At 39.6% G+C, this 23,970-nt stretch overlaps 2 protein-coding genes across 2 annotated transcripts; both read right to left on the bottom strand.

Moving 5' to 3' along the window:
- Nucleotides 1–7,712: 7,712 nt before the first annotated feature.
- On the bottom strand, nt 7,713–8,039 carry LOC131327768 (uncharacterized). Its single transcript, XM_058360902.1, has one exon. It carries the CDS (start codon nt 8,037–8,039, stop codon nt 7,713–7,715), a length of 327 nt encoding a protein of 108 aa, XP_058216885.1.
- Nucleotides 8,040–19,695: 11,656 nt separating this feature from the next.
- On the bottom strand, nt 19,696–21,195 carry LOC131327750 (uncharacterized). The gene has a single exon (XM_058360888.1). The coding sequence runs from the start codon at nt 21,193–21,195 to the stop codon at nt 19,696–19,698; it is 1,500 nt and encodes a 499-aa protein (XP_058216871.1).
- Between the last annotated feature and the right edge of the window lie 2,775 nt (nt 21,196–23,970).

The raw sequence follows: 23,970 nt of genomic DNA, 5'->3' as shown, positions 1-23,970 counted from the left end.
GGTTTCATTCTGTGATCTTTGTTGTATCTCATCTGCCCTTCTGGCGACAATGGCAGCGGCAGTGAGGGTCTTGATCGGTGTTTTTGGGCGGTTGGAGTTAGGTTCGTGGATCTATTGTTTTCTTACAGGTTTTGCTTTAGTTTTTGTTTACTATTTTTGTTTGGTTTTCTTTTCCTATGTGGGGCTTTCTCTCACTCCTCGTGGGTGTTTTTGTGGTGGTTTTCTACTTCGTTTTGATGGCTTTTCAAGGTCAGAGCCGAGTCTCTTGTGAGATCTTCAATGTTCGTTTATGAGTTTAAGCATCCTTTTTGGTTGCTTTCCTCCCTCCTTGGGTCGGCCACTAGTTATTGATGTATGATTTTGTATCAATGAAAGCACCTTCAAGCTTTGACCAAAAAGATATGGTACACACCAGTTATTAGGTTGTGTACTGTATGCACCATGATTTTAAACGATTGGTTTGAAACTAAATAAAACAGTCTATCAATTAACTAATTACCCATCTCTCTCCTTCTCCCTGTCAAGCAATTCTGCAAAAACCGACGTTCTCTCGTCTGACTCTCTCTCCCTCCCTCTCGCAGCTCTCCTCCTTGCTTGTTCTGGTTCGACAACCTCATTCCGGCGATGACTCACTCCGACGTCCTAGCTAGTGTGATGGTAAGTCTCTTTCTTTTCGAGTTGATTCCATCTTGTTGCGTTTAATTGACTCCATTCAATGTGAGGCTAAATTGTTGGAGGGGAATATCATCTTCACGAATCGTAGTACTTTCAGATTTTGCACCAAGATTGCTGCAATTGGTAGAGCCATCGAACCCAATCCCACAAAATTTGTGATTACAAGTAACTAGGACAAGTGGTATTAGTAATTCCCCTGATCATACGCCGGTCTGTAACACTCCGTCCCATATCGGAAGTCTACATGGGTGATCTTGGACATATAACAAACCTTGTGGGCTACTACTAGTACCTTGTGCTTAAGCTTTTGGGCCATGTGGTGTGGCTCATGGATCAAAATCAAGGTACTGGGCCAGTGGTCTGCTTGGGGCGTTACAGGTGGTATCAGAGCAATTCATGTACACGACCATGTGGGCCTTGGAGTTTGGTTTGGTTTGATTTGGTTGTTGGTTTGATTTGTATTGGTGATTATAGTGCTCAACCCCTCGCGAGGGCCCGAGGGTATAAAGTTGGGGAGATTGTAACACTCCGTCCCACATCAGAAGTCTACATAGGTGATCTTGGACATATAACAAACTTTGTGGGCTACTACTAGTACCTTGTGGTTAAGCTTTTGGGCCATGTGATGTGACTCGTGGATCAAAATCAAGGTATTGGACCAGTGGTCTGCTTGGGGCGTTACAATGGATATTGTGTCATATGTGAAAGCGCATTTGAAATCTATGAAATGTCTACCTAAAGCATGTTGAGCGTGTTGAGACTTTAGAAAGCCTAGTTTTATTGAAGTAGATAGACAACTCTCAATTTTCCTCTCAATATCAACTTGTCTTTCTATAAATCGAGAAAAGGAGACCTCATCAACATACAGGGATGGAGGTAGCGATGGTGCTATACGGTAGGGTGTGGCTGCTGTGGTGATCAAGGTTTCGTTCTGTGATCTTTGTTGTATCTCGGCTGCCCTTGTGGTGACAGTGGCAACGGCAGTGAGGGTCGTGATCAGCGTTTTTGGGCGGTTGGAGTTAGGTTCGTGGATCTATTGTTTCCTTACATATTTTGCTTTAGTTTTTGTTTGTTATTTTTGTTTGGTTTTCTTCTCCTATGTGGGACTTTCTCTCACTCCTCGTGGGTGTTTTTGTGGTTGGTTTTCTTCGTCATTTTGATGGCTTTTCAAGGTCAGAGCCGAGTGTTTTGTGAGGTCTTGAATGTTCGTTTATGAGTTTAGGCATCCTTTGTAGTTGCTTTCCTCCGTCCTTGGGGCGGCCACTAGTTATTGATGTATGATTTCATATCAATGAAAGCACCTTTAAGCTTTGACCAAAAAGAAATGGTACATACCAGTTGTTAGGTTGTGTACTGTATGCACCATGATTTTAAACGATTGGTCTGAAACTAAATAAAACAGTCTATCAATTAACCAAATACCCATCTCTCTCCTTCTCCCTGTCAAGCAATTCTACAAAAACCGACGTTCTCTCATCTGACTCTCTCTCCCTCCCTCTCGCAGCCCTCCCCCCTGCTGGTTCTGGTTCGACAACCTCATTCCGGCGATGACTCACTCTGACGTCCTAGCTAGTGTGACGGTAAGTCTCTTTCTTTTCGAGTTGATTCCATCTTGTTGCGTTTAATTGACTCCATTCAATGTGAGGCTAAATTGTTGGAGGGGAATATCATCTTCGCTAATCGTAGTACTTTCAAATTTTGCACCAAGAGAGAGTTTACGTAAAAATCAAAGGAATTTGAGAGTATTCACCAGCATAGGCGTTTGCATAACTGTTGCTTTCTTCTTCTTCTTTTTTAATTTGCTCAGTTTTTTACAACGAAATAGAAAGCTACATTTTTTAGTACCATTTGAACTGTGTTTGTGCATTTTTTATACCCCACCACGTGTTTGATAAAAGATCTATATGAAAATCCTTAAGCGCGGGTTGATCTAGCAGTGCTTATTAATGCAGTATGGCACTGTAGCTCAATTGTGTGTTTAAAGTCTCTACATTTCAATAACGGAATGAAATTTCAAAACACCCTTTTTTTTAAAGGCAGGATGACACAAAAAATTATGTAATCTTAACGGTCAAGTCTACGTTGCTTTATTCTTTTTTTTATACCCCACCACAAGTTTGATGAGAGGGCGATATGAAAATTCTTAAGTGCAGAGTGATTTATAGTTGTGCTTATGATGAGGTGTTCCAAACTGTATTGTTACTATAATTTGTGGGTTATATAGCGAACTACATTTTCCTTAAATGTGAAGCCCCCAATGAACATGCATTTTGCTCTTCCCAAGCAAACTAAATGAAACATGCGTTTTGCTCCACCCAATGAACTTGGCTATTACGAAACTGTTAAGACATCATTTTTTGAAATATTCCCTAAGAACTTGCCAATATACGAGGAAACGAAATGACGAGTAATTATATCAGCTTCTTCTATGGATGATTCTAAAGGGTTCAATGAATGGTTTCCATTGTGGCTTTTTATCAAACAGGTGGTGGCTAGTGATGTATTGGACCCCCTGTTTAGAAACAAACACTTCCTCGTTCTTTCGCTAGTACTCATTTTATATGTCATTGCTATTCCAATGATAGAAAACTGTGACCTTCCATTCAAATCTGTACTTGCTGAATATTCGAATAAAGCATTGGTATACATAGCAAAACAGAATATATATATATATTTTTTTCAAAACAAATACTTACATACGCAAAGCAGAAGAACTAGTTGACAACTTAATGAATGATCGACATCCATAGGTGCGACTGTTAGGGTCAAGTGAATAAAGACGACCTATTGGAATAGACATAACACAATCAATCGATCTCTCTCACTAAAACTTTTTCCCTTATTCTAGTTCTTGGCGACTTGAAAAATCCGAAGGTGTTCTGGTTCTTCATCATTGGTGCACAATACAGCTGTACAAATAGTGAATCGGGACTGGGCTTCAATGTATTATGGAGGCGAATTCGCTATAAACTCTATGCATGCAAACCAAATTCAGTTGAATAGGTTGGAGCGAATATCATTGACATGCCTTGAAACGACCATTTATTTCCTCTATATTTATCCACTTCCATCAAATATACAGAATTTGCACCAGGATAACATACATTAATTCCATACAATGATCGTATTGAAGCATTTCCCAGTGCATAGAAATCATCAAAATAGAGGAAGTATACGGCCTAATTTTTTCTGACATTTTGTCATAGTATTTTTAGTTGCTTTATATAAAATTTTTACATCTTATTGTTTGTGTTGATGAAAGTTATAATCGGAAAAGTGATAATCGGACGGTTTCCATGATGCAGACGCTTGAGATATATGTGCATGATTCAAAAACCGACATTTCACTCCTCGACTCTTTGGCTACTCTTTGGCTGCAGGGTCGAGTGACTCGAGCTGAACATGGACCGAGCTTTCTATGACGCTCTGTTTGTTTTACAGGGAGACAGGAAAATTTAGGAATGAATTGCATCCATTTTATCTCGCGAAAACCAAATATCTCGACCATTTTGCACTGGCTACCCAAGGCCTTTGGAGAGGAGATCTATGCCGTGAAGAGTGCTCGTCCAAGCCCGTGAAGCATTAGCGCCCTTCAAGAGCCTTGCCCTTTATGCTTGAGGGTTCATAAGTAATCTCCAACCTTGCCAAGCAAGAAGAGCCTCATTAAAGTCTCAGAATTACGGAAACTCATACCCCCTATTAATATCGATTAATGAATTACGGAAACTTAGACCCCCTTTTAATATCGATACTGGCACGCGACATGACAACGTACTCCGATACTTAAATTAGTGGTGGCTTATGATTTCGTATATGGATTATTAGTGGTTTTATGCTACAATGTAAGGATGGCTAAGTTGCATCATGATTTGCAATTTTGCATCCAAGTCTACAATAGTTTGATTTTTGATGAGTTAATGTCAAAGTTGCAAAAAAAAAAAAAGAATTTACTAAAAAGGCTCGAATAGTTGAGTTTCTAAAAAATAAAAATAAAAATTAGAGTTTCTAGAATAGGGTCCATTTGAGCAAAAAGACTCAGGTCAACTCACAAAAACTTAATTGAATAATTCATTACTTGACTCAGGTTGATTCCGGTCGTTCATAGCAGTCTGGTTGAATCCAATTTCTAACAAACCCAAATAGTACTGGGGAAAAATTCATAACGTCCGAAAAGCTTATATATGTGAATGATGGATTCAGTGTCCACAACTTTTGACTTACGAGGAAGGGAGTAGAAGACCATCCTTTTCACAATTTCTTCATTTGTCCAGATTTGGTAATGCAACGTGAATTGTATTTCTGTGGATCAATTACATTTGTAATCTCTTTAGAAATTTCTTGTCCTCCATTTTCACCCGAGTTTGAACCATTGTATTTTAGGTCTTTTCGTGTCTTAAGTGAACCTTTTTCAACTTTCGTTAACATTTTTGTACTTTTCCATTTCTAGTCCAAAGGACGGACTAATCCAACAAATTTTACCTAAATCTAATAAAATTAAGAGATAGCAACAGCCAAAAGAGTAGGTCAAGAGATCAAAAAATCCAGGCCACAGGCAAAATTCCATCCACATTCTCACTGTAATTTTTTTCTACCTTTCGTATATTATGAGACTCAACTTTGTGGTGTTTGTGGTAGGAGATTCCATGAAATTAATTATGAACCATTGTGGTAGTAAGAATGTAACACCCCGAAAATTCGGAGACATTAAGAAAATATTGAAAAGAGATTTCCAATAATATTTTTTTCCTTTTCTTTTTTTTTTGCTTTAAGATTTCCAAAGACAATTTTCCCAAGGGAAATTCATAGATTTACTACGTCATCATTTCAAAAGGATATGTCATTATATTACAACCGTTTTGAATAAATCAAAATATTACAATTTTCAAAGCTTCCAAAGTTAAAATAGACTTAAATTAATCAGAGCGACTATGCGCACGGAAACCAAGGTTTTCAGCTTCTTCCTCAATAAGATTGAACTCGATCGAATCGTACGACACTTCTGCTCCGTCTTCGGTACCTGGCGTTCGAGTTACCAGGGCAACATAGTACCGTGAGCAATGACGCTCAGCAGCCAAAACCCACCCGAACCCATAACTTACAAGCAACAAGATATATAATAGGAATGCAATAAGAATAACATCAAAAGAGAACAATCCATTATTTCATTACTAATCTTTAACCTAAGTGAAATTTCGGATCTTATCCACAGATCCGTTCCTACCCATAACCTTTGGCACAAACATTGGTGTGGTCCGACTTCCCTTTTCCAAATCCAGATGAAAGATACCTAAGTTATATACCCGGTATCCCATCCGCGACCATAAGTTCGGATAAAACTTCACCGGATGCGCACGCGAGCACATTCGAGCCCGGGTTGTGACACAAGCACAATGCCTCCCTTATGACCCATCCTAATATCCGACAGCCGACCACCACCATGCCGTACCCAGGGTTTCGAAAACCAACAATTCACAGATTCACCACCAATCAATATATCGCCACGGGTTCCAATCCCGGAATCCAAAATCTCAGCCTCTCACTTTATTCTCTGTCCATTAATCTTATTTTCACGTCTAATATGTTAAATTCGCACATCGCAACCAATTCTGGGGACCTATTTGTTCATTCTACAAGTACAGTAAAGTATCATGCAAACCAACATTTCAAATAAACATAATTATCATGCTAACAATGTTTAATCATGTGATAAAAGAAATCATGCGACAAAAACAAATAAAACACTTCTTTTTATTTTCTCTTTTCCTTTTCAAATCTAAAATCAACGTTTACCCTTAATCATCTCGGGTGTATTGTCAGCACCAAAATATTTCATGATCGCAATAAAACTAGGATTTAATCGAAACTAATTAACTTTGAGACTAACATTATTAGACTTTAATACTCAAGGGTTGGATTTATAAGATAAACAAACTCGGGGGACCAAATTGTAATTTTTTCTAAAACTAATTTAAACATTTCCGATTTTCCAGTGACTGTTGTCAACGGAAATAGTGGGCTCCCGCCGGACTTCGACCGGCGACGTCGGATTCAATTAATATCATACTGTAATGCTAAAATCATTGTAGAAACACGACATATACTTAGGGAGATGAGTTCCGAACTACCTCTCGTCCGGCGGAGCGGGTTTTGGAGAGATTTTGGCGATGGTGGCGCCGTGGCGGAGCTCGGTCGGATGGTGATGCTGAGCACGACAGGAGGTGATGGTGTCCGGCGGAAATGCAAGAGGTTCGGGGAACGGAGCTACAGCGGTGAGGTGAGCTTCAGGTGGTGCTGACTGGTGGTGCTCGGCCGTGAGGAGGTGGGCTACGGTGGTGATGGTGACCCGGCTGGTGGTGGTGGTTCGGGTGCTCCGAAGGTGGTGGTGTTGTCCGATTGGGAGGAGAATGGAAGAGGTGGTGAAGGCTGCTTCTTCTTCTTCTTCTTCTTCTTCTTCTCTCTCTCTCTCTCTCTGCCGAAGGTTGCTGGAAATACAGAAAAGAAAGAATGGGAAAGGGAGGTACAAGAGTGGGTTGCATGGGGTAATGACCCATGGGTGCTTATGTGTTGTCCAATTACGAGGGAATTAGGGAGTAAAATGGGGGACTTTGTCTCCCTTCCCTGCCGAAAATGAAATGGAAAAAAGGCTGGGTTTGCTCCAGCGCAGCACACGCACACACTAGGAAAATCACTTACCGGATACACACGCACACGATTGATTATAGAAATAAAATCGGCATGACGACATAAAAAAATTTCGCATTAAATGAACTACCAAGAAAAAAATAATTTTTTCTTTTTTTTAAAATTTTTTTTTTTTTTAAAATACTGGGTCTTTACAATCTATCCCCCTTAAAATAATTTCGTCCTCGAAATTATGATGTACCTTCGATTTGAAACAGCCGTAGATAGTTGGCTTTCATTATGTCCTCGCGTTCCCAAGTTGACTAGTCCAATCCTCGATGTCTCCATAAGAGCCTGATTAATTTGATTGTTCGTCAACGGGTAATCTTTTCTCCACGATCTTGAACTTCAACCGGCTACTCTTCAAAAGTCGTATCCTCATCCGGAGTGACTTCCTCCCAATTGAGCACATGAGTGGGACGAGCTACGTATTTTCGTAGCATAGAAACGTGGAAGACGTTATGCACTTTGGCGATCTGCGGCGGTAAAGTTAGGCGATCGGCTATTTCTCCAATTCGCTCCAAGGTTTCAAACGGGCCAATGTAGCGAGGTGATAACTTTCCTTTCTTGCAAAATTGGATGATCTCATGGCGCGGCTTGATCGAGAAAGTACGTTGAAAGTTTACGGCCTTAACCTCTTCTTGTTGTAACTCTTGTACAAGTTTTGAGTGATCATAAGTCATCACGGATCTTCCTTGGTCAACTCTTGAAAGTTTGGTCCTTGTCTCTTAATTATAAGGTCAATGATACTCTTCTCCCAAAAAGAAATGAGAAAAATCCAATACTTTTCAAGCGGTTTCAAACATGAGTCAAAAGTTTGAAGGTTAAAGCACCAAATAAAAGTACAACAGATCGATCCTCCTCCAAGAATCAAAGGTACGAGAAGTTTTGAGGATCAACAGCGGCTACCATCATGTTAATCATAGACAAAGATGGAATAAAGAGTCACATTGTTATGATAACAATGTATTATTAAGTTTAAATGATTAACTGGAACCTGACTTGCAAAACATTGCAATGAGATGACTAAGGGTTCTCAAGAAATGGTCGAATCTACAGAAAATAAGTTCGAGGTTAAGTGATGGGGACTGAACAAGATATCCGTTTTGATACTGCATTGGTCACATGTTTTTCAAATCAAACACCTAAGCGTATTAACATGAGAGGGTTTTCAACTTACAAAAACGTTCAAATGGCTCAAGAGATTATTCCTACTATTGAGATTTCAAGGATTTATTCTCAGTGGCTCATAGAAGTTAGCACGAAATGATTCCCGAATCTGAAGGACTGTAAAGAAAGAAGACAAATTTCGACGTACTAAATTAAATAAATAAATGGATAAAGAAGAGTTTCTCAAGAATTTAATAGCTTGATTGCACAAAAATTTTACAATTCAATTTCGAATTTGATTCACAAATTAAAGAATCTGGAGAGAACAAAATGATGTTAAAAACATTTGAGAGATATTAAAGATATGCAGTGAATGACCACAGGCAATTAAAGAACAATTGAGAATATACACAAAGCTGATGACAGTACCAATAATTTAGTATGCTATTGAGAATATAAGAATATGATCTAATGAGTACAAGGAAGTTGAACATTTTTTTTTTCTTTCAGGGCACACAACTCCCAAACGAAAAGAGTCGTGAGATTAAAATGTTTAGAATTCACGAGAATTTCAACGATCTCAGTTCTCGTTATAACTTTACGAGTATAGAGTCATTGATAGAACGACGATTGGATCTTACTAGCTCAAGACAAAACACAAAGTCTAAAGAAAATGAACATAGCAACAATATGTTGTCAAGGACTTGACAGCTCCAACATTGAAAAGCAAACTAGGTTTGCGAATTAGAGTTTTGAAAGGTCAAAGACATATCTTGATGGGCTATCAAAAGAATTGAAAGTTGTGAAGTATCCCTATACGACAAGTGACGAGAATTACTTAAAATCGCCGATAGTATATTGGCCAAATTAGAGGAGGATTGCTCTAAGCATGTAGTATGCGAAGATCGGGAAGGATAGACTCATAATTGAGTAAACTGTTGACTTCACAATCAAATCTAGTCAAATTAAGAAAGGTTGGAACATGATGATCTTTACGAATAACAACTCACAGAAACAAACAAAAATGTTACAGGAATTTGGTGTTCGGAATTCACAAGGAGTTCAACGATTCGGGGTTGAGTTGAATTCATATTTCTAACAATGAAGAGTCACAGTGTAGGTGATTGTAAAACGAGTAAAGAGAGATAAAAAAAAAAATATAGTGAGCGGTTATCACTTGACTGAGAAGTAAAGTTTATATGAATAACTGGCAAAAGCTCTCCTATCCCCCTTAAAAAAAATAGAGCCTCCATGCAAGAGAATGGTTGCCGCTTTCTCGGATATTCATGACCTTGAACTCTTCTCGATCTGTTTGAACTATGATGGTGATGTCGTTGAATTCAGTTTGCATAGTATGTAGCCGAGTGACGATTGTGAATCTCTGATAGTATCTTGCTTTTATTCGTTGATCTACTATTTTGAGGGGTCTATGACACTTGAGATTGAGTGTCGAAATAGTCCATGTAGCACTTGTAGAAGTTGCATAACCTCCATGTTACTTGGTATCACATTGGGCTTCGTATTGCATTAACCACGAGGTTGATGTAAGCATGTTGATGACGTGGGCGGCATTGACGTTGGCATTAGCGTTCATGTGAAGTTAGGGTTAAGGGGTTTCTAATTATAGGTTAATGGCAAGGATTCTGAAGTTGCAAAAGTGAAAGAAATTTTAAAATTTTAATATACAATGGCATGCAACGTTCCTTCCCTTTATTTTTTTATTTATTTTTAAAAAAAATTGAAAAAAAAACCAATGAAAGTATTAATGTAGAAGTACCGCATATCTCTGCAGAAAGTGCACATGGCTACACATGTTCTCTCCCTACAATTAGCCCAACTACTAGTCATACATGCAAGACTTAAGTTTTCTCACGGTACGTTCACGCCATGACTCTACCCTTTCCAACTTATCTTTGATCATAGCCTAGATGAGGAAGGAAAATCATCTTTCAAGAGGTACTTAATTTCCTAGGTAGTCTCTTCGATGGCCTCGATCTCTTCTCCCACGATTGTCAAGATCTATCACATAGTCTTCGAACGAGAGCTTTTTAACCGTGTTGATTTGCTTACATACACAATAGGAACGTGTTCTTCCATCTCCTTCTTGGAGTTGTTGACTTCAATACTTTGACGGAGTCAATTCGAGCGAAAGCTACGAACACATTTACATGCTACTTCTTACAATAAAATATCGTATAGTATCTAAGATAGTAGATAGGTTGAGCGGTTAACTACCCAGGATAACACTCTTGGAAAGTGATCTACCCAATTTACCCAAGGCCGAGGGCTGAACCTAAAGCTCTGATACCATTTGTAACGCCCCGAAAATTCGGAGACATTAAGAAAATATTGAAAAGAGATTTCCAATAATATTTTTTTCTTTTTCTTTTTTTTTTTGCTTTAAGATTTCCAAAGACAATTTTCCCAAGGGAAATTCATAGATTTACTACGTCATCATTTCAAAAGCATATGTCATTATATTACAACCGTTTTGAATAAATCAAAATATTACAATTTTCAAAGCTTCCAAAGTTAAAATAGACTTAAATTAATCAGAGCGACTATGCGCACGGAAACTAAGGTTTTCAGCTTCTTCCTCAATAAGTGTAACGATCCGGATTTTTGACCCAAATTTTTTTTCTAAATATAATATTATTATAATTATTTTCCTTAATGCAATTCTTTTTTTTAAATACAATTATGCATACAATATATTCATGCTTTTTTTTTTAAATTTTTCTACACATACATGCGTACATGCACACTCCTTCTCCTCCCTCACCTCAAACTCTTTTCGTCTCTCCGTCTCCTACTCAGTCTCTACTTCCTCCCTAACCCTATAACCAAGCCAAATTCGTCCATTCCAAATCCCTTGAACCCAACCCCATTAAATTCACTCTTATTCTCTTTCACCAAAATTCTCCTATAAATACCCCACCTCATTGACCCACGAAATTTACACCACAATATTCCCCACGCCCCACCAGTCTAAAAGAGAGAGAAAAAGCAGAGAAAATCAAGTTTCAATCCATGGAATTTTAGAGAGAGAAAGAAAGAGAGAGAAAAGTGGGTTTCATAGCCACGACCAACCGAGACCCAAATTGATCATTCCAATCACTTCCCTCAACCCCAAGCATCCCCAAGCATTATTCAATTCGAGCCCAAGATCCCCCGATCGCCAAAACCGATGTTGTCTTCTTCCTCAAAATTCAAGATTCGTTTTTAAATCAATTCGATCCGATTAAAGGTACTATAATCCTATTCAACCTCTTCTCTAAGTATATTAAGTGTTTATATGCATAACCCTATGTCCCGAACGAAAAAAAATATAGTTTTCCGCGCGTTTTCTGCCGTATTCACCAATTTGATATTATTTTTGAGCCCGACACTCTATTTGTAATTATTTGCGAAAAAGATAACCTTTCTGATATTTATTGTACAATCCGTCTGATATTAATATTATGAAAAACTACTGATCTGATATTATCATCTTAGTACAAAACGTATTAATTATATCAGTTTAATTTATCTTGTAGATTGAGTTGGTTTTAAATATTTCGAAACAACTTTGCGACCTTCCAAACTTTTTTTTGACGCCCGAACTATATTTTCCAGGCTTTTCACACCTCAAAGATCATAACTTGTTAATATCATATTTTTTTTATTTAATTATCTATTTATTGAATTATTTATTAGTTATCTTTCAAAGTTTACAAACGAAAAATCTTTGCGACCTTCCAAACAACGTTTTAACACCCAAACAAATTTTTCCCAGACTCCTTACATCTCAAAGATGATATCTTGTTGAATTAATATTTTTTTAATTTAAATTACTATTTATTGTTATTATTATAGTGTTTCCAATTAAAATTACCTTACGACCATATAAACCTTATTACCAATGCCCGAGTAATTTTATTTAGACTCCCTACATTCTGTAGATGAAACTTTGTTAACCTCAACATATTTTAGTTAGTAAATTATTTATTATCTATTTACTTCACTTTCGGCCACTTTATTTAACGTCTTTATTTAAAATAATCCCGCGACCCTTCGAACCCATCTTTCGACACTTAACTGGTTGCGTAGGATCTTTAGGACTCTTATTTAGGTCATGATAAATATTTCAACATTTTTATCTAATTAATGTATTTAATTAGTTTTTAATTAATCTATTATCTTAGAATTAATTAATAAGAACCCATAAAATTTTCCTTTAAAACTCTTACTTGATTATTGACATTGTGACCATACAAGATTAAGGGCAACGGCCCATCCATAAAAAGTTGCGTGATTTCATTATCTAGTAATTGTTTTAATTATTATTGATTAATCGCATATTGTGCCGATACTCGATTTGGATGCTAGATTAGACCCTAGAGACATGGGGTGGTATCGCGAAATAGAATTCATCTAGATGATGCTAGATAATGGATAAACTGGAAAGTTTTTATTTTTTTTTAGATTGCCTGCAGGCGGGATTTTGAGATGTGATGAGTTGGATGTGATGGTTTGAAACTGGCAAAGTAAGCCCAGTATTGATTGATGAATTGAAACTGGCGGGAGTCCAGTGATGATATAAAACCTGGCAAAGTAAGCCCAGTGATGTTTTGATAAAACCTGGCAGGTGGTCCAGCGATATTTTGCGACAGTAAAACCTGACGGTTGGTCAGTGATGTTTGTGATGATAAAACCTGGCGGTGGTCCAGTGATATTTTCTGATGATAAAACCTAGCGGTGGTCCAGCGTTGCTTGTGATGATAAAACCTGGCGGTGATCCAGTGATATTTTCTGATGATAAAACCTGGCGGGTGTCCAGTGATGAGTTGAAACTGGCAAAGTAAGCCCAGTGATGTTTTGATAAAACCTGGCGGTGGTCCAGCGTTATTTGTGATGATAAAACCAGGCGATGGTCCAGTGATATTTTCTGATGAAAAAACCTGGCGGTGATCCAGCGTTGTTTGTGATGATAAAACCTGGCGGTGATCCAGTGATATTTTCTGATGATAAAACCTGGCGGGTGTCCAGTGATGAATTGAAACTGGCAAAGTAAGCCCCGTGATGAATGTGATGAATGATGATTGGCAAAGTAAGCCCAATGATGAATGATGAATTGAAACTGGCAAAGTAAGCCCAATGATGAATGTGATGATTGTGAAGTGGTGTATAAGATAAGCAAACCCTAGTTGTGATTCAGGCATGATAAGCTTTCCCCTTGTTGTAGTGATTGGGGTGCACACGCTCGGTATAACTGCGACAGCAAAGGGAAGTGATCTCATGAGACCGAGCATGGCTAGCGGTTAGGGAGGAAAAATCCCGTGGATGAGATCTTAGATCGCACGATAGGATAATGGATAGTAATAAATCAAGTTATGTGAAAAATCTTTGTTTTACTTTTCGTACCATATTTATCCTACTGCGTGCTAACTGTAAAGTAAGGGGGGTAGTTGGGTTGGATTATTTTACTGGGTGATTTATCCTTCACGGATACGTCTGTATCCTGGCAAATCGTTTGCTTCGGCGATCAATTTGCCAGTGGGCGCAGAATTCAATGGAGATGATTCAAAGATGTTGCAGTTCAACACGAAAAGAATATCAAGAGCGAAGATCGAGTATGTTTCGGATTTGTATCCAGCCTAGAGTCAGCTCTGAAATTAATATATTTTGAATCAGTAAATTTATCTTGTGACTGTAATAGCTAAATTTTATTTTGGAAAATTATATTTATTTAGCAAATTTTCTTAAAATTTTATTTTATTTTGCTTCCGAAGAGTCGGGGCGTTACAATAAGATTGAACTCGATCGAATCGTACGACACTTCTGCTCCGTCTTCGGTACCTGGCGTTCGAGTTACCAGGGCAACATAGTACCGTGAGCAATGACGCTCAGCAGCCAAAACCCACCCAAACCCATAACTTACAAGCAACAAGATATATAATAGGAATGCAATAAGAATAACATCAAAAGAGAACAATCCATTATTTCATTACTAATCTTTAACTTAAGTGAAATTTCGGATCTTATCCACAGATCCGTTCCTACCCATAACCTCTGGCACAAATATTGGTGTGGTCCGACGCCTCTTTTCCAGATCCGGATGAAAGATACCTAAGTTATATACCCGATATCCCATCCGCGACCATAAGTTCGGATAAAACTTCACCGGATGCGCACGCGAGCACATTCGAGCCCGGGTTGTGACACAAGCACAATGCCTCCCTTATGACCCATCCCAATATCCGAGAGCCGACCACCACCATGTCGTACCCAGGGTTTCGAAAACCAACAATTCACAGATTCACCACCAATCAATATATCGCCACGGGTTCCAATCCCGGAATCCAAAATCTCAGCCTCTCACTTTATTCTCTGTCCATTAATCTTATTTTCACGTCTAATATGTTAAATTCGCACATCGCAACCAATTCCGGGGACCTATTTGTTCATTCTACAAGTACAGTAAAGTATCATGCAAACCAACATTTCAAATAAACATAATTATAATGCTAACAATGTTTAATCATGTGATAAAAGAAATCATGCGACAAAAACAAATAAAACACTTCTTTTTATTTTCTCTTTTCCTTTTCAAATCTAAAATCTACGTTTACCCTTAATCATCTCGAGTGTATTGTCAGTACCAAAATATTTCATGATCGCAATAAAACTAGGATTTAATCGAAACTAATTAACTTTGAGACTAACATTATTAGACTTTAATACTCAAGGGTTGGATTTATAAGATAAACAAACTCGGGGGACCAAACTGTAATTTTTTCTAAAACTAATTTAAACATTTCCGATTTTCCAGTGACTGTTGTCAACGGAAATAGTGGGCTCCCGCCGGACTTCGACCGGCGACGTCGGATTCAATTAATATCATACTGTAATGCTAAAATCATTGTAGAAACACGACATATACTTAGGGAGATGAGTTCCGAACTACCTCTCGTCCGGCGGAGCGGGTTTTGGAGAGATTTTGGCGATGGTGGCGCCGTGGCGGAGCTCGGTCGGATGGTGATGCTGAGCACGACAGGAGGTGATGGTGTCCGGCGGAAATGCAAGAGGTTCGGGGAACGGAGCTACAGCGGTGAGGTGAGCTTCAGGTGGTACCAGGTGGTGCTGACTGGTGGTGCTCGGCCGTGAGGAGGTGGGCTACGGTGGTGATGGTGACCCGGCTGGTGGTGGTGGTTCGGGTGCTCCGAAGGTGGTGGTGTTGTCCGATTGGGAGGAGAATGGAAGAGTTGGTGAAGGCTTCTGCTGCTTCTTCTTCTCTCTCTCTCTCTCTCTCTGCCGAAGGTTGCTGGAAATACAGAAAAGAAAGAATGGGAAAGGGAGGTATAAGAGTGGGTTGCATGGGGTAATGACCCATGGGTGCTTATGTGTTGTCCAATTACGAGGGAATTAGGGAGTAAAATGGGGGACTTTTTTTTTTGGTAAAGAGAGATTTTATTACCAAAAAGGAAACAAGAAACACAAAATCTTAGGGGCATACCCCCATCAAAAACAAACAGTCCATCAGGAACTGGAGACAAAAAACAGAAACAAATACAAAGAAACAGGCCTAACTACTTCTAGTTACAAAATTTTCTCAGAGAAGTTCCAAGCTCTACACAAAGCTCTATTCACAGAGCTACGGCCACAGTTCCTCCAAGAGAACACCCTATCCCGCACGTCCTTGACAATCTGCTCATAAACGAGACACGGAATGTATTGCTTGTTACTAAAAATAAAGTCATTCCTGGCCTTCCACACGTAATACACTGTACCAGCCAGTGCTAACTTATAGAGAGCAGAAAAGAATCCTTTCTTCTTGAGATGTTGAACAGCCCAAGTAATTTCATGCTCCCACTCCCCTGGACTTCTGGACATGCCAAACAAAAGGAGGATTTTGCCCCAAATACAAGCTGAGAACAAACAGTGAAAGAAGAGATGCTCATGGGACTCATGCACATTATGGCAAAAAACGCACTGAGGGTCCACTCTCATCCCCCAGGAAAGGAGCCTATCCTTTGTAGATAGCCTACCCCAGCAAACAAGCCACATGATAAAAGCCCACCTTGGAATACTTTGCTTGAGCCAAACAACATGAGCCCATGGAACTTTAGGAAGAGGGTTCCTTAGGGCTTCCCAAGCAGTTTTAACTGAGAAGATACCATTAGGTGTAGGTACCCATGTCACAGAGTCTTCCACAGCTGTATAAGGCCTAAGAGTTGAAGGTGTACTCCTTATAATTTGCATGATTGCCCTATTCCTCTGCCTGGGCCAGTGCCAATCCCCATTTTGAATAATAGATGAGACTTTTGCAAGGAGGGAGCTACCAACATTGCGAACTATATTTTCACCAAAAAGATTGTAAAGAGGGCCTACAGCATGCCAATGATCCAACCAAAGAAAAGTAGTGTTCCCATTACCAATCACATACTTAATTAGGGGCTGCGCTTCCTCTCTGAGTTTAAAAAGCTTTCGGATGGTCCAAGAAGAATCATGAGGCAACCTCATCTGCCAAAGACACTTTCTCTTTATAATGTATACATGCACCCATTTGACCCATAAAGAGTCAGATTTTTTACTTAAAGCCCACAAATGTCTGATCATGGTAGCTTTTATTCCATACTGTGAGAGGTTTGAAACCCAGACCACCTTCATCTTTTGGAGTACACACCCACTCCCATTTAATTTTTGCCCCAGTCTGCCTAAGTTGGACCCCTGTCCACAAAAAAGCTCTGAGAAGACTTTCAATTTCCTTAAGCAGCTTCTTGGGGAGGATAAAGATAGAGCACCAGAACACTTGCATACTCCATAAAACTGAGCTAATAAGTTGAGAGCGACCCCCAAATGATAACAGCTTAGTGGTCCAACTATTAATCCTTTGTATGATTTTGTCTTTAAGTTGCATACAATCAGAGTAAGAAAGTCTAGAAGTGATGAGAGGGACCCCTAAGTACCTGACTGGAAGACAGCTGTGAGGAATAGGAAGGATTGCTGCCAAGACCTCTTTAAGATCATTGCTTACACTAGAATAAAAAACAGCACTTTTTTGGAGGTTAGGACTGAGGCCAGAGAAAGAGTGGAACTCATCCAAAGCATCTTTGACAATGGTAAGAGACCCCTGATCAGCTCCAGAAAGAACAAACAAATCATCTGCAAATGATAAGTGGTGAATCTGCAGTTCTTTGCACTTGGGGTGGTAGATAAAAGAGGGGGTAGTAGCTTTAGAATGGAGGATAGAATAGAATCCTTCCATAACTATTAGAAAAAGATATGGTGAGATTGGATCCCCTTGTCTCAAACCTCTTTCACCTTTAAAAAACCCTTCAAGATTCCCATTGAGAGACACGGAAAACCAGGCAGTTGAAACACAATACATGACCCATTGAATAAACTGAGTTGGGAACTGCATAGCAACCATCATTTCAGACAAGAACCCCCATGATACAGAATCGTAGGCTTTCATGAGATCAATTTTGATGGCACACCGAGGGGGCCCCTCATCTCTATGGTAATTCCTGACTAATTCTTGCATAAGCAATATGTTATCAGCTATAGATCATCCTTTGAGAAAAGCAGATTGACCATGATTAATAATACGAGGCAGAATACCTTGCATCCTTTTTGCCAGAACTTTTGTAATGCATTTGTAAAGGACATTACAACATGCAATAGGCCTATACTCTTTCATGCTAATAGGAGCAGCAACCTTGGGAACCAGAGTTAAAACTGTGGCATTCCACCCTTTAGGCATCCCTCCAGTAACAAAAAAGGACTGAACAACAAGAACCACATCTGGACCAACCACAGCCCAGTTTTTCTGAAAAAAAGCAGCATTATATCCATCTGGACCAGGAGCTTTATCGCCTCCAATAGAAAACATGGCACTCTTAATTTCCTCAACAGAAGCAAGGCTAGTAAGGGCATCATGGTATTCCATAGGGACTTTGGCCACATCAAGTTCATTCAGCACATCTGTAGCTTCAATACGATTAGGAAATCTGGTACCTAACAGACACATATAAAAAGAAACAACTTCCTGTTTGATATCCTCTGGGTCGTCTAACCTTACCCCATTACCATCATGAATGGATAAGATTTTATTACGTAATCTATTGGCAGCCATCTTCTTGTGAAAATACTGAGTGTTGTTATCCCCTAACTTCAACCAATGAACCCTTGATTTTTGTTTCTTAAAAGCTTCCTCAGCAGCACTAAGGGTACGATAAGCAAGCATGGCCTCATTCTCTTGAGCAACCAAATCTGTAGTTACATTACCCAAAGCAGCTTCCACCTGAATACTAGTTAACTTGGCCTTTGCATCAGCCACTCGAGCACTAATTTGACTGTAGCAAGTAGAGTTAAGCTTCTTGAGCAAACCCTTCAAAAAACTAAGTTTGAAAAACAGTCTTGTCATAGGATGAGATCCTTTATCCTGCCTCCAAGCTTCCTGAACCAAGTTTGAAAACTGGGGGTGGAACATCCAGAAGTTAAAGAACTTAAAAGATTTTTTTTTACGCTTGTAAGGGAGAATAGACAACAGAAGAGGGCAGTGGTCTGAAAGACCTGGAGCTATAAATATAGCCTCAGACTCAGTGAAAACATCCTGCCAAACATGGTTAACCATAGCCCTATCAATCCTGCTTTTTGTATGACCCATGCCTCCACTCTTATTAGACCAAGAAAACCAAAACCCTTTGACTGAGAGGTCATCAATCTCAATATCTTCAATACAGGAGTTAAAAGAATCTGCAGCTATGTAATCAAAATGATCAATACAACTCCTCTCATTCAACCTTCGAACAGCATTAAAATCTCCCAATAAAAGCCAGGGTTCAGTTCCCAGAGAATCATGAAGCCCTCTCAGCTCATTCCACAAAACAGTCCTCTCACTAGCATGATTTAAGCCATAAACTAGAGTGATAATGAAAGAATGTAAGGAATTGACATGTTGGAGTCTACAAGTAATATGCTGTTCACTAGTGGAAATTAAATCTCCCTTGGCTAAAGAAGAATTCCAAGTAAAAATAGCCCTGGCAATTAATCCAGAGCCTATATTATGAATATACTTCCAATTTGCAGGAAGACAGTTTTGTAAAGTAACAAGAAGGTTTTGAGACCTGACCTTCGTTTCCACTATCCCACATAAGGACAATCGATTATCAAGAATAAATTTTCTAACCTCCAATTGTTTGGAAGGATCATTCAAGCCCCTGATATTCCATGCACCAATTTTGATCATCGCTTTTTATTTGGTTTTTTAGGCTTATTCCTAACCCCAGGGGGTGCAAGACCCTCATCCAAGTCCTCAGCAGCCAGGCCAAAACCTTGGGCTACCTGTCCTGTACCCTGAGCATTGACCTTAGTTAGGGGGATAACAACATCAGAATTTGAACTGCAAACATTAGGAGGACTAACCAACTTTTTATCCTCATAAGACTGTGAACTTTCTCCAACAATAAGAGAAACTAGTTGAGGAGGAACCACAAATAGGCCCTCAACTGCAGTAGAAATAGGAACGAATTGAGAAGAGGGATCATTATTAGAGCACACAAGAGTCTCAGAAGTCTGATCACCATGTTGAATTATCACTGGCTCAGAAGAAGCACTGATCACATTCACCACCTCAATAGGTTCCACAAAACCTAAATTAACATCAGAGGTGAGATCAAAGTTTTCCAAAGCAGCAAATCTGTTACTTGGGCTCCCAAGCTGCCCACCATTCTGAAGAAGCACCTTCGGCCCTGAGTTAGGGCAGCCCACAGTAGCCACAACCTTCCCCTTGCGTGGCATCCAAACCTGCTGAGGAACCTGAGGGGAAGCCTGATAAGTGACTTCAGGCTGAGCATTCTTGGGACATCCAATCCCATTATGACCAAAAACCTTACAATCCAAGCACTGAAGAGGCTTCCAAGGATATTTTGCTTTAATTTCAACTTCCTTCCCATTATCAAGACGAAGCCAAAAAGAAGATGGAAGGAAGGCACCAACCTCTATTTCAACACATACCCTGGCATAACTAAGTCTTTTGCACTTTTCAGTCATTGAATCTGCATATAGAGGCCTCCCAATAGCGCTTGCAACATAGCTAAGACCAGGAGCAGTCCAGTATTCAAGGGGAATATTATAGAACTGAACCCAGATAGGAATCCTATTCAATTGATCCTTAACCAGACACATCTGAGGTTCCCACTTCTTCAGAATCATCAAATGACCACCAATATGCCAAGGACCAGAATCCAGGATACGCTTATATGCATCATCATTGTTAAACAAGAAAAAATAGAAGTCATCCTCATTGGAAAGGACATCAGTGACCCCAAATTTCTCCCAAATTTTGCAAACAATGGATTTAACAGTCATATAATTGACTTTTCTATCTAGGAAATAGCCCACAAGACTAGACTGCCATTTTTTCGCACCAAGCTCCCCAATTGCAGGGGGAGGGGTTACAATAAGCTTCCCACCTTCCTCAGAAGGAGGAAAGAACTGAAGTTCCAAAACCCCATCCGTATTACTCTCATTAACCAGCAAATTCTTCCAAGGGGAAGACGAAATAGAAATAGGATCTGGAGATTTACCTTCAAGTATCATGTGAGAGGAAACAGAAGCCCTAGGCCCACTGTGAGCTGCACCCGGCTCTGCTGCCCCAATTGAATCCTTAGGGTTAGGGCTACCACGCCCACCAGAGCCCAAAGGAGGAAAATCGACGACCGAAACAGGCGACTGGACTGCCATGGAAGGAGGAGAAGAGCTCACGTAGAGGAAACGAAGAGGAAACGAGAAAAGAGAACTAATCAAATCAAGGAGACAGATGGATTATAGAAAGAGAGAACCCAGGACTCGAGAATCGCTGCAGAGCCTCTCTCTCATCCTCTCTCTCTCTCTCTACCTAAATGCACTTAGTATAGAGGCACAGAGAATTTTGGTACAAATGATTTGTTTCTTAAAAATGGGGAACTTTGTCTCCCTTCTTTGCCGAAAATGAAATGGAAAAAAGGCTGGGTTTGCTCCGGCGCAGCACATGCACACACTAGGAAAATCACTTACCCGATACACACGCACACGATTGATTATAGAAATAAAATCGGCATGACGACATAAAAAAATTTCGCATTAAATGAACTACCAAGAAAAAAATAAATTTATTTATTTTTTGAAATTTTTATTTTATTTTAAAAATACTGGGTAAAGACAAAGAAAAATGATTGTGATAGCTAGTAATAGTCCAAAAGTTAATAAACGACATGGACAAGTCTCCTTTTTCTTTTTTGAACATCAACTTTAGTCTCCTTTTCCTTTTTTGAAGATCAACTTCAGTCTCCTCTTTCCTTTTTGAACATCAACTTTAGTTTGATCAGTTTTTCTAATAATTCCATACACAAATTCGACTTTTAAAGGGGGGTTTTATGGAACAAATTAAATTTTCGTGTCCTTAGGTCGAAGTGTTGTGAGGGAGATAGAGAGAGATGGAAGAAATGGATAACTGGGAGGTGCATGTGTAGGGATCCAAACCCCCGGTTGCACCCCCTTAGTCCTCCCCTGCCTAAGACACAATATTTTACTAGCACTTTTTATCATATAACCATAGTTATTAAAAACTTACGGTATGTGATACATATCGTCCAATTTGTATTGTCTTCTTCCGAAAAATTATACATATCACATCCTATATCCTTTTTGTGTAGGAATCCTACGATATTTTCACTTATCCTCCTTCGGTACGTATTCTAGAATTGCTTATCAAGAGAAACCGACTAAAATCCCCCTTGGACCTCTTGCTCTAAGGTATGGTGATAGGCTGGGAGGGATACATCTTAAGTGGGTCTGCCAATGCCAAAGTTGCCTCTGTTATTTCTGGTGGTGCATACTTGGAGATGGCCAAGAAGTCGTTCTGCTGCGTTGATGGAAGACTCAGTTCGTTGGGTCTATCTCTCCACTTTGTTCTAAATTATCACAGGAAGGGGTCCAATTTGAAACATCTACTGTTTAAACGCTCACGTTCAGCAACCATATATCTACCATCTTTGGAGAGAGAGAAATTATCGCATTTTCCAAACGTATAAGAGTTCTAGTGCTCATCTGGTTATGGAGGCGATCAAATCTAACATTCGGGGATTTGTTAGCTCTTGGAGAAGGATTTGAAGATCCGATGCGAATAGACTGCTATGTCTTGAATGGAATATTTCTCCTTGTGTTTTTGAAGCTTGTTATTTCTTTTTTCAGCTTTGTTGTTTAGGTTGTTGCGAAGTAGCATGATGACATTTCCAACAAATTTTGTCATAGTCATTGACACATACCCTACAAAAGACCACCACCATTGTATCTCACAGACCAAATCATCTTCAAATAGCACGGCCATGCCTCCGGATTCTGGTGATCATTTCGAGTAGACCTAACCTCTGAAATGACGCAGGGCTTAGAAACCGTTAGATGAGTTGTTTAGCGATGATGGAGACTACTGATTGAAAAAGTTGGGGTGAGAGTGGGGTAGACCAACCTCCAATACCCTCCAAAGTTGGGTAGACCAACCTCCTCATGTGCCTTTCTCGTGCTCCCAAGACCCTCCAAATTTACCCTCTAATGTTTTAATCTCTCCACCTCAGCGGTTTCCGTGAGCAAAGTGACAGATTGAGATGGTAGGGGTTGATTGAATAACAGAGTCGTAGTTCAAGAGTGTAATTGAAGTTAATTTATGGGAAAATTTCAAAACAACACCTGAACTTTGGACCCGATGTCCCATAAACACTTGAACTTCATTTTATTTCAATTAGACACCTGTACTTTACAAAACCCTCAAATTCAGGCACCTAGCCTCATTTTCCGTTCATTTTGTTACGGCATTTGCTGATGTGGCGACCTTCGCCGGTTAGGAAGCCCATGGGCACATGACCTGGGTTAATTAGGGAAAAGCACATTTGGTTCGGCATCTCTTATGGACAGTAATGGGGAGAGAGGGAGAGAAGGAGAGGAGGAGGGACGAAGACCACACCACCACCACCACCGCCGGAAGCGACTCAACCTCCACCTCCAGCGACCACCGAGAATGATAACTCGCCGTACATGCGCCAGTTCGAACGGCTCGTGATAACTCTGTGCTACTCCGATCAAGATGGGTCTTGCACCGATCTCTTCGTTTCTTTGTTCCTCCGAGCCGCACAAGACTTAAGGATCCGATCGATTTTACGGAACAAAACCTCAAAAGAATCAAAACCCACCTCTCAATTTCTCACACAATTGTATGTACGTATGTATGTGTATATGTTTCTCGCTTTAGATCTCTAAATCTCGTATTTTGCTACGTACTGATTCTCTCTTTATCCCAAAGTTACTTCTTGGATAAGTAATTTCTCACAATTTTGATGTGATTTGGTGGTTTTGGATTGGGTTTGTTGGGGTTTTGTTGTTAAACCCCAAACCATTTTCGAGTACATCGTCTCCGTTTAGGTGAAGGGAGGGCAAGGGGTGGGGGAAAATGAATATGTGCAACACACATGCTAAGTCATGTGCCTA

Source organism: Rhododendron vialii, chromosome 1a (genome assembly GCF_030253575.1).
Source record: "Rhododendron vialii isolate Sample 1 chromosome 1a, ASM3025357v1".
In the NCBI taxonomy this organism is placed as follows: domain Eukaryota; kingdom Viridiplantae; phylum Streptophyta; class Magnoliopsida; order Ericales; family Ericaceae; genus Rhododendron; species Rhododendron vialii.
The sequence above is the reverse complement of the archived record's forward strand: the minus strand, read 5'-3'. Positions and strand labels throughout refer to the sequence as shown.